The following is an 11,642-nucleotide window of genomic DNA, read 5'->3' as shown; positions in this document are numbered from 1 at the left end:
ATAAGCTGAACTGGAAGATCAAGTGTTCCCTCCTCACCCAGAGCTCCGCACAGCTCACCCAGTGGGGGGGGGGGCGCTAATCCTCTCAAGTGAACCTTTGCGACTGTGGATTTTAAAGAGAAGGTACATTTTACTCAGATGTAGTCTACATACGGTTGGATTGTATGTATTTATTGTTTGGTGGGCATGAAGCCACGCGTCATTATTTACTGAGGGTTTGCAGGAGTTGGGTTTTAAAGGGACAACCCCCCCCCACCCACGAGCAAAGTTAAGAGTATTCATTTCCTGTTTTAAAAAAACCTCGGCATCGATGTGTTTAGTTTTTACACAGAGGAATCAGCATAGAGACGAGAGAAAGGAGGACGGGTAACATCCGCAGCACTGTCAATGCTGTTACTTTTTATTGAGCCATTCGATTTTTCAGTTTTACAGACGTTCCTGCTCTTAAAAATTCACAGAGCTCCAACTCAGACCTTCTTTTTTTTTTTTTTTCCAGAGCAGATGATGAAGAAACTGAAAAATCGTACTATTTATACAAAAGCACTTCATAATCTCTAAAGGCTCAGGAGACACAATTCACAGTGATTGTTAGTGTTGATACTCGTGGTAAAGACATTGCTGGCCAACTGTACATCTGTGGACTGAGATCGACGCTCTGTGAAGAGACTGAACTCTACAGTCAAACCTTTTTCTGTATTTTATGTTTTTGTTGGTGTCCGTGTAGATTTCAATAAAAGGGGATAAATTTAAGGTGAGGTTTGACAGTAAATTATTTTGGGCTGGACAGTTAGAGGAGAGAGGAGTGGGCGGTTTGATCCTCAGTGTCGACACGACTCATTCAAAGTCCCTTTTGTTTTGAGTGGTAATTACACAAGTGGCAGTAAATTGAGAGGATTCACATGAATAGTTAATATTTAATGCTGTCCTGTGTTTGAACATACACTTGATAATGACAGAATAGTAAAGAAACACCTCACGTTTGGGAAATTTAGTCGTAATTAAAATAAAATTTCGGAGGTCGCCTGTTAAAGCTAGGAGTTGGTAAAACTGGAAAACCAAGAGAAGGCCACACGTTGACAATATGCAGCCAATACAACAAATGTGACCTGTAAACAACTGCAGTTCCATTCCATCAAATATATTATTTTTTTGAAATAAAAACAATATATTTCAAAAGCTCCAGCGTTGCAGTGTGATTTACGACAATTCAGCCGACAAACGAGTGTTTTAAAATGTTTATTAACGCTGTGACATCACAGGTGAACATAGAAAAAGACAAAGAGGTCCAGAGGAAATGAAAACAAGACCTACAGGCACTTTTCGTGGAGCCGACTGCTCTTCATGATGGAAACATTAATGTGACATACAGTACGTGGAAAGGTTACAGTATATATGAGGTTACGCAGCACGGTGGTGAGAGGTTAAGGCAATGAGTTAGAATCTGCTGTAAAGGATCACTTGGCCTGATAAGAGAAAAATGTGTGACAGGCAATAACGTAAATAAATAAAATCCTCCGTCTATTTTACAGGAAGTGAGTTCCTTAAAAAAATAAAACGTCAGATACACTTGAAATTCAACAGTACCGTGTAACGACCGCATCCCTGTAGTGTTCGCTGATTTCATGCCATTTGACTCGACGACAGAAACAATGGAACAGCTCCCTTCTTCTTCTTCTTTAAAGGTAAAAATCGACCAGTGTGATGTGAGGTGCAGCGAAACGTTGACTGCACTTACGTGTGATTCCCTAAGTCACAAGGCATTTCAACAATAATGACAAATTCAGACAAAAACCTTAACACTGGGTTTCATGATGCTTTTTAAATGGCTAGAAAATGAATTAGAAAATGAAATGCAGTTACATCAGCTCACACTGCAGCGTGTGACTGAAGAGTAAAGCAACAATGACAACCCCCCCCACCCCCACGCTGTACCTGTTGTGTTTGGGCGGAGGGGGCTGAATAAATAAAGGCCAGACTGCAGCTGTGTCTGCGAATCGCTGCTTGTCTGACTGACCTCAAGGTCCCTGCCCTCAAGGACAGTCAGACACTCCCTTAGACCAGCAGCACACACACACACACAAAGTTCTCCAGAATGTCCAACAGAGGGCGCAGTCTGCTCAGTTACCACAACCTGCACTTGGTTCTGTGTAGTTAAAGTCCCACTCCGGTACTTTAATACATCCCCAAAAAAATCATCTTTGTTCCCCAAAATAAAATATTCAAAAGGTTTAATGCCTTAAAATGGCTTAAATACAACTCTACACGTCCCTTTCTTATTTTGTGAGCAGGATCTGTGAAGTGAGGCCTCCTGCTCGCTCTCTCTCTCTCTCTCTCTCTCTCTCTCTCTCTCTCTCTCTCTCTCTCTCTCTCTCTCTCTCTCTCTCTCTCTCTCTCTCTCTCTCTCTCTCTCTCTCTTCCTCTTCTCCCCCCCCCGTCTCCGCTCACCTGTAGCTGAGCCTTTTCCAGCCGCTGAGCCCCTCCCACATGTTGACAGGAATGGTTTCTGAGGATTGTGACATCACAAAACCTGCCTGTACGAAATCCGTTATTTTCAGACTCATTTGTTTACTGCAGTGTTAAGGTGTTAATATGTCTTCTGTCAAATAAAAAGGCACTAAGGGGACATAAAAACATGATTTTCCCCCGGAGCGGGACTTCAAGACAACTCTGGTTTCCCTTTGGTCCGTTTCCACCTGTTTCTGGAACAGTTGGATCCAGTCCAGCCTGGTCCAGTCTGGCCTGGTCCAGAGAATCCACTTTAAGGGTCTAAGAGATGGCGCAGATGGTGCTGCTCCCTTGGTGCTTCATGGCTTCCCTCCTCTTCAGCTCTCTGTTGATCCTCCTCCGAATGCCCTCCAAGTACAAGCCTCGGTCGAACTGTCCCGCACCCAGAGGAATACTGACAAACAGAGGTAAACAGGGAACAGCAGATGTTATGAGGTCAGAATAAAAAAAGTAATTAAGCATCGAGTTTAAAGGGCAGAAAAAACATTCTTACTGACCAAACATCTGCAAATGGCCAAAATGTATGAATAAGATAGTTTTTAAATGACCTACAACAGAAGGTGATCCTATAAAAAACACGTTTACAGTGAAGCCACTAACACTGTCTGTGACTCACTTGTCTCTGCCCGGTCTTAGTTTGACCTGGAAGACACCGATGACGGGTCGATGGTCTGAGGTCTTGATGCCGGAGCAGTTGCTGTATTTGACCACTTTAATGTCGTCGGCCTGTCTGTTCCTGAACAGGATCCTGTCCTGTGAACACAAACAACAGAAAACTTAAACCCAGCGGAGATTTAACAGGACCTGAGTCCAGATACAGCAGCTGAACACTGTATTTGACTCATTTTGGAGGTTTAATTAACAGAGCTTCTTACAGTGTATGAAGGCGTTCTCTGTTTAGAAGTTGTGTCGTAGACGTCGCGGCCGATGTCAAATTTGTACGTTGGGGGAAAGTGTATTTGTGCCTCTTGAAAGCCTTTAAAGATAGAACCTGGAGAAACGGAATCAAATTCTCAGGGTGAGGATCAAACACACCAAGACCATTTAGGACAAATCTTTTCACAGAAATGTAACCCTCTGTCTTTCCTGCTTACCCTCCTTCATCTCCTTAGAGAGCTGATCGTGCTCCAGCAGGGGGCCCATGTCGCCTCCTGTGGTGCGGCTCATGATGGTCTCCACTTCACCGCGGTCCTTACTCAGCCGGAAGTTAAAGTCTCCAAACCAGAAGACCTGGTCGAATCTTGTGGTGACGTCAGCTGCAATTAAAAATGACTGGATCTCAATATATTTAAATGTAATTCTAACAGTTTTAAGACAATTTTAAAAGTGACTTAAATACATGAAATATCATGTTTGAACAACGAGAATGACGTTTACTGCAGCAGCTGTTAAAGTCATCATGATACACGGTTTATTAAATCTCTGGGTTGGAACACAGTCTTGATTCCTCATCTTTCAAGAAGGGGAAACTTACACTGCGTGGAGCGGTAAGGGTTTGTGTCTGGAAGGCCTTTGGGAAGAGCCAGAGCCTCGATGATCTTGTTGTAATCGAGGATTCTCTCGTAAACTTTGGCGTCTCCAGCTGGAAGAGGAACAGAAGGACAAGTTAGAAACACTGGAACTGCCACAATCCCTCCTTCACTTCAGTAGAAGCGTATAACCAGTCCTTTCTACAGTCGCACTTTCTACTCACAGGTAAAATGGGATGTGATGAAGAGGAAGGAAGTTCCAAAAAAGGTGAAGGCGATTCCCACAGCCCCTTTTGTCTTGATCTGAGAGATGATCCTGGTCGTGACTGTGGCGTGTTCCACTTCTGCGTCAGTCAACAGAATGAAGGTTAGTGACAAATCAGATGGATTCAAACACAAAAACCTGAGAAGGAGCCGTGTACAGAGAAGAAATGTGTCATCACATTAAAATCCTTTTACACTGATTCTAACTGTGGATTAAATGTGAAACCATCAAATTAAAAATAAAATAATATGATCATCTTTCCACAATCTCATCTACACTAAACTTATGAAAGCATAGATCAATGTGGGAGGAGTCTGGGACTTATTTTCATCATCAATCAGACTTTCTTTACATTTTCCCACAGAGAAAAGGGGTGTTCTCATATGTCTTGTTATGTCCACACAAATATTAAAATATTCGGTTTACTATCACATAAATAACAAAATCAGCGAATACCAAATATTCTCAAGAAGTGGAATTGGTCAATTCTGGGCATTTCTGTTAAAAAAAAAAATATATATCTGTAGATCAACTTATTGCTAAAGTGTTTCAGCTCGAGTTTAATCCCCTGAAACTGACGTTTATTTCATGTTTTAAGTGAAGTAGCACTGACCCGAGCAGAACCAGATGAGGTCTCTTCTGACGAATACAGTGAGAAACAAAACGCCATGCGATGCTGCGTACAGCATGACGTAATAAGGTCCCAGAGTCTCCTGAAGTCGAGTCTCCCACTCCCTCCTGCACACACACACACACACACACACACACACACACACACACACACACACACACACACACACACACACACACACACACACACACACACACACACACACACACACGTTTAGAGCTATGTTTACATCCCTGATAGAATAATCAATCATGACATAAGGCACTTTTATTCAGTGAACATGACTAAAATCCAACAAAGTGTATCATACCTGTCAGGACAGCCCTCCTGAACCCCAATAATATAAAAGTCTTGTGCAAATTCAGAGTCAGTTGGAAGGAGGAGATCGTCTAAGTTGACTGGAAGCCCCTGAGAAATGACAAAAACTCAGTTACATCCCAGTTGGTGCAGGTGTTTCTGGGTTTGTGAGACGCTGCAGAGACACGATTTCCTCGTACCCTCTCTCCCTGCATGTTCCACGTGGCGATGAAGACGCCCAGTCTCCGGTCAGGGAAGTAGCGGTCCAGCTCCTCAGCCCCGAGCAGCGCACCGTTTCCCAGCACGCTGCCCTCCAGAAAACTCCTAGAAAATACAAGTTGGACAGTTAACACTTTTATTAGAAGCATAGTGTGTTTGGGTTTAACTGATAACAACTTAATATACAATAGGAGAGAAGTGAAGACTGTGGTTCAGATTTTATATCAAAGGTATAAAAACAAACATCTGACTTTTCCCTCCTGGCTTCTGAATGTGTAGCAAGACTTTAGGCTAAAACTGTTTTTTTTTTTGCTCCTCCTGTCAAAAACTGTGCTGAACAAGCATCTCTTCAGATCCTGTGTTAATCTCCCTCCACACTTTCACGTTCCCCTTTTCTCTAAAAGATGTGAGCACTGCACACACACACACACACACACACAAAGAAATGAACAGTCTGCTGGTGTCGCTCAGTCCTGATGTTGAACCAAACTCACCATCAGGAAAGATGCGCTGTGCTGAGCCAAACCGTCCAAGCAGAGGGGACTACTGAATCTTAAAGTCTCATAGCAGATATAAGATACTGTGTCTAAAGTGTATGTGCATAGTAACCTTTCCTTTGATGAGAATGATATTAACGCCTGGTCAGAGCTCCCTGACCCACTATAGACAAAGTTAACTAAATGTGCAAATGAATAACTATTTATTATACAAAGGATGAAAATACACAGACCCAGTTCTAAATTTGGCTCAAGGTGTCACTAACCTACGTCTAAACTAGCAGCTTAGGAAGCCTCGGCAGAAACCGGTTTTCTAAAAATGCTCTGACACCAGAAAGAATAAACTGTAGGAAAAAGGCTGCACATCTGAAGAAGACTGAAGAAGACTCCAGCGAAATCCTCTCCTTGTTCTGCTACTGTACCTGTTCCTGACGTCCTGAGGTCTGATGGGGCTGAGCACGCTGTACGTGGACCTCATGGAGTTGACAGAGGCACTATCCGACCCCATGTTCTCCAGAAGCCGGCTGTCGCTCAGGTTCCTGTGGAGTCTCTCCCCGAGCTTCTCTCTGGCCAGCACGGCATAATCCAAACAATCCCTGTCAATCCTATTAGCGGCCTTTAAAGTGGCTGACACAAAGCCCTTCTCCAGAGCGGGCAGCGGCCCCGTGGGTTGCACCGGGGACAGGCGCACCTTGGTGGACCGCACCCGCTGGTCCGTGGGGTCGCTCTGCTGGCTTTGAGGCCTCCTCTCATAATCTGAGAGACTGCTCCCTCGCTCCCGGAAGACTGGGGATCCTGTGGAAGTGGCAGAGAGGGGTCTCGCACCGGAGTCCTGGTTCCTGACGGCTGCAGCGCTACTGACGATGAACCCGCCTGGATCTGGTCCTGTTTGGTCGTCTTTAAGCGAGTCTGTGGAGGAGCCAGTCTCAGCCGGGTCACTCAGGCTCTCCTGGCTGTTTCTCAGCCTCCTGTTTCTCATCGTCTCCTCAACGGAGCCACTCCTCTTGGACTTTGTCTGCCTGGGTATTAAGGGCGGCCGAGGCTGGTAAGGAATGAGCTCTCCCTCTCTGTTCCTAGCAGTGAGTTTAAGGGCATCATTTGGTTGCTTGACATCTACTAAGGGGGCTTTGAGTGGCCGGCTGTCCTTGACAACTGAACCCCTTATGTCAGGAGCTTCACTGTGCTGATGGACGCCGCCGTCCTCGCCATTCTCAGTCATCCTCTCGTCATGTCTGAGACCCGCTGTGGACAGATGGTAAAACTTCTCTCATTGCTTAGACCTGAAGATGTAAAGCAGAAAGGGATTCAGTAAAATGTTCAAATAAATGTATTTAGCCAAATATTCATCAGTTGGCAGGAAGAATGTAAACACTGTAGAAGCTGCTTTCATTTCACACACAGTTCAGAGGAATCTTAACTGGAAAAACAAATCTGTCAAATCAAAGACTAGTAATCAGTTGACTCCAGATAATTTATTCTTTCATAACTTTGATTTGTCTGTGGAGTGATGAGTGATCTTTATTGTTGCTTTATTATACAGTAATTAACATTAAGCAGGTTTCAGTGCAGATTGAAGCACAACCACTGTAGTGAGACTTGTCAGATCTGGACGAGAGAGTACAGTTAAAATCACAGCTTCAGATTTGTGGAAAATCTATTATATGTGTTGAAAAACAAACAAAAAGGAAAGAGAGAAACACTTTGATGTCCCTCATCCAGGACACCACATCTACACTTGTCAAATAGGGACTAAATTAAGCCAGAGGAGCTTAAGACTGTTTAAAACATAGTAACAAAATAAAATAAGAATTACAATTTTATTAAATTTGCTGAAACAGAAACAAACAAAATGAAAAGGGGGAATTTCACAGCTTTTTTCTTTATGCAGATCAGATCTAGACTCATCAAATCTGGACTAAATTAACTCAGAGAAGCTAAAACCCCAGTTTCAAATTAGTCAAAAACCAAATCTCTATTTATTGTTTTCATCAAGTTTCCCTGAACTCAGATGCAACAAATCTGAAGCGTGGTTCATTCTTTGTTATTCTTCATCCAACACACAGAATCACGATAAAAGTTTGTACTGTAGTTTATCAGTTAATAAACAAACATAGTGTCATCATGACAACATGGACTATTAGTTATTTAGTTAGTTAGTTAGCGTTGACTGATCAATAGCAGCTAGCTAATGCTAACCTTAGCCAACAACCCTGTTGCTATCCAACTACACAGCTGAAGAGAGACGCAGTGATTTGTGCTAAGCTAGCTGTCGTTCAGCTAACGAGTCACATTTAGATACTGACGTTATTTATCAATCTGGATTAATTTAGCGAGCCACAACTCTACTAGTTAGCAAAGATACAACTCTACTAGTTAGCAAAGCTACAACTCTACTAGTTAGCACAGCTACAACTCTACTAGTTAGCAAAGCAAGAGCTCTGCTAGTTAGCAAAGCTAGTGCATGTTAGCGGTGCAGCAGCTAGCCGAGCTAACGTGTACAGCGGATGTTTTTACAGTTGTGTTAATAAACAGGTGATGTTCCAGTCCTCGTGTCTTGTTGTTGTTTACACACTGAAGTGAAGTTACCTCTCGTGTTCAGCTGTCTGCTCTCGGTGAGGCTAAGTTTTACAGAAGCAGCTCTGACTTCCTTAGCAACGTTTGACAACAAAGATCCAGTAACCAAGAGGAGACGGTGACACACAGCCGAGTCTGAGTCAGTGTCACAGCGCCATCCTGTGAGGAGAAGTGGAACTGCAAGCGGAACCTTCCTTATTCTTCTTATTCGCCAAGAACTTAAAGGGATAGTTTAAAAAGAAAAGGAAAATTCACTCATTATCCTCTCACCACTCTGCTGATGGAGGATGGGTGTTTGAGTCATGAAACACTTCTGGAGTTTCAGGGGTAAACAACCTTGCAGCCAAATCCAATCCAATAAGTAAATTATAACGACTTCTTCAAATGTAATAAAAACACAAGAGTGTCCGTAAACCTGGACATTCAAATTCAACTAGAAACAACATCATTTACACTGTGTTTTTAGCCTGAACTCAAACACTTCACCCACTCCTCCATCGGCATAGTGGTGAGGAGATAATGAGTGAATTTTCATTTTTCTGTGAACTATCCCTTTAAACATCTTGAGCCGTGTTTAGCCGATTGCTTCAAATCTCTATTTCTTTAGATTTCTCAGCGATACTGCAGATATCCAGTGTTTGTTAGATACAAATCTGGTGACTGCTGGAAGTAGACATTTGAAGATGGGTACATTTTGGCCATAAGTGGATGCACATTGCCGGCAACACTGAGAGGTGACACAAACGGGCTGGGTCCAAGAATTCACCCTCATTCAATTCTAATCTTACCATCTGCTTCTTTCTAGTTTCCAACTGTCCAGGTTTTGTTGAGCCTGTGTCCACTGCAGCCTCAGATTTCTGGTCTTGGATGATAGAAGTGAAAAACCTGACGTGTTCTGCTGTTTTAATCCATTTGCCTCAGGGTTTGTTGTGTTTTCTGAGCTGCTCGGTTCAGATATAAAACCTGGCTGGGAAACCTTCTAACTCTGACCTCGATACATAGATAAGGGGATTACTGTATTTAATTTTACTGTATTTCAAAATAAAAGACAACCAAATTAATGTGTTTCAAAATGTATATGTGGAATCATGAGAAGATAACTCCTTTTGTTACTGAATTTGGTTTATGATGTATCAATGTGTTTTGTGTTTAATAAGATCAACCCTATAATCACTAACCCAATATTTCTCTGTGAACTAATAACTATAACTTCACAGGCAAGTTTTTGCTGTTTATTGTATAAAACTCTTTTTAAAATGTTTAACATTCAGGGTTTTATAATCACTCTGTTTTTACCTATAGTTTTTTTTTTTCATGTAATGTACAACAGTGAATACAGGGCGACGTCAGCGACTTCACAAATGACAGATAATAAATCAATCCACGTTAAAAAAAAACATTCAGCGGGGGGAAAAATGTTTTTGCTGACACAACCCTGTCTGTGACAATGACAGAACAACGTCAAGGTGAGACCCCCGATTGTTAACCCCTTCCCCCCTTTCTGTGACCAGCATGTGTTGTGCGAGAAACGCCCCCTGGAAACGGGGGACAATCCCTCCATATTCTGTGCATTTCTATGGCATCGTTGCTGGCTCAGGGGGTTTACACAAAGGGCCAGTCTACGGCGGCAGGTATAAAAGAAAAGGGTTAAACCAGGCAGGGTACAGTTTAGTGCAAGAGCAAGAACCGCAGCAGCTCCAGCCACAGCAGAGACCCACTGACCAGCAAAAATGACTTCCACTGGAATGAACACCATGAGCAGGGTAAGTTCTTCTTTTCAGTAATATTATTATAATATTATTACTGCTTTAAGATAACTATATCTTTCAATGATTAAACTGCACATGGCTTAATTGGCAGAAATATTGACAAACACAACATTTGGACTTGTAATGTCCTGTCTGTTTACTTTCAGTTTTTGAGTGTATTTTAGCTTATTGTTTTGGTATTTAATTTGTTTGTTTTTTCATTCAGCGATCCAGTTGCGTATTTTGGTCGTAGCAAGCAGCGAAAACTGCCGAGCTACAAACAGTAGACAAAGTTAGCATCTAGCCAACAAACATATAGGAGAATTTAATCCAAAAAAAGAAAAAGACATTTCCCGTAAAAGTTGGTGGTGGAGAACAAAAACTGAGCATAAAGCTAAAGAGTGAATGATTGACTTATGGGGCCTGAAGCACAACTCATGTCACTCCATATTTACTGGGTTTACTCGAACTTGTGCCTCTCATGTACCTCACGACTGCCAAACCAAAGCCTTTCCCTCTATCCCTCCAGATCATCTTCTACGAGGAGAGGAACTTCCAGGGTCGCACCTACGAGTGCATGAGCGACTGCCCCGACATGTCCTCCTTCCTGAGCAGGTGTCAGTCCTGCAGGGTGGAGAAAGGCTGTTTCATGGTGTACGACCGCACCAACTACATGGGCAACCAGCACTTCCTGAGGAGGGGCGAGTACTCCGACTACATGAGCATGATGGGCACCAGCGGCGACTGCGTTAAGTCCTGCCGCATGATCCCCATGGTAAGATCTCACACCTGGCTAGATTCCCTGTAACTGAAATTGCTTGAAATCCAAGTGATAGTAAGCCGTAGAAAAGCTTGAAGATAATGCTCCTCTTCTGCACCACAGCACAGGGGTTCCTTCAGGATGAAGATCTACGAGAGGGAGAACTTCAGCGGCCAGATGCACGAGCTGATGGACGACTGTGAAAACATCATGGAGAGGTTCCGCATGTCCAACTGCCAGTCCAGCAACGTGATGGAGGGCCACTGGCTGATGTACGAGCAGCCCAACTACAGAGGCAGGATGATGTACATGAGGCCCGGCGAGTACAGGACCTTCATGAACACCGGCATGAGCGGAATGAGGTTCATGAGCATGAAGCGCATCACCGACTCCTGCTATTAAACTCTTTGCACTGAATAAAACTGTCAAAACCTAAACTGCTGCTTCCTGTCGTTTTACTCTGGGCGTTTCCACACATTCACACAGTTCAGAGCTGGTTTTTCATCATCATTCAGTCAGTTGAGCTGTGGGTCTGAACATACAACTGTGAACAATCTTCAAACAAACAAACAAACAAAGTACTTGTACAATGCGCTTAAGGACCAATAAAATAAATAAATAATGGATACAACATTTTTTTTAAACAAATATAACATGTAAAATAGAAAACCTAACTT

The 11,642-nt window shown here is 43.0% G+C and overlaps 2 protein-coding genes across 4 annotated transcripts; one reads left to right on the top strand and one right to left on the bottom strand.

The window, feature by feature from the left end:
* Window positions 1-792: 792 nt before the first annotated feature.
* On the bottom strand, window positions 793-8,560 carry inpp5e (inositol polyphosphate-5-phosphatase E). Of its 3 annotated transcripts, none has more exons than XM_034594919.1 (11): window positions 8,452-8,560; window positions 6,306-7,163; window positions 5,368-5,491; window positions 5,181-5,278; window positions 4,853-4,977; window positions 4,199-4,318; window positions 3,980-4,087; window positions 3,600-3,761; window positions 3,381-3,496; window positions 3,122-3,258; window positions 793-2,899 (listed from the first exon to the last, which is right to left on the bottom strand). In XM_034594919.1, exons 2-11 carry the CDS (start codon window positions 7,100-7,102, stop codon window positions 2,767-2,769), a joined length of 1,920 nt encoding a protein of 639 aa, XP_034450810.1. In that variant the 5' UTR covers window positions 7,103-7,163; window positions 8,452-8,560; the 3' UTR covers window positions 793-2,766. The 3 variants fall into 3 exon arrangements, with proteins under 3 accessions (XP_034450810.1, XP_034450812.1, XP_034450811.1); XM_034594921.1 differs by having other exon boundaries at window positions 6,306-7,160; window positions 8,459-8,550; XM_034594920.1 differs by having other exon boundaries at window positions 8,398-8,536.
* Window positions 8,561-10,120: 1,560 nt separating this feature from the next.
* Window positions 10,121-11,402, top strand: LOC117767373 (gamma-crystallin M2-like). Its single transcript, XM_034594939.1, has 3 exons — window positions 10,121-10,220; window positions 10,735-10,980; window positions 11,089-11,402. Exons 1-3 carry the CDS (start codon window positions 10,188-10,190, stop codon window positions 11,365-11,367), a joined length of 558 nt encoding a protein of 185 aa, XP_034450830.1. The 5' UTR covers window positions 10,121-10,187; the 3' UTR covers window positions 11,368-11,402.
* Window positions 11,403-11,642: the final 240 nt, after the last annotated feature.

This window comes from Hippoglossus hippoglossus, chromosome 9 (assembly GCF_009819705.1).
Source record: "Hippoglossus hippoglossus isolate fHipHip1 chromosome 9, fHipHip1.pri, whole genome shotgun sequence".
Taxonomy (NCBI): Eukaryota; Metazoa; Chordata; class Actinopteri; order Pleuronectiformes; family Pleuronectidae; genus Hippoglossus; species Hippoglossus hippoglossus.
Note: the sequence above shows the minus strand (reverse complement) of the source record. Positions and strands in the feature narration are given on the sequence as shown.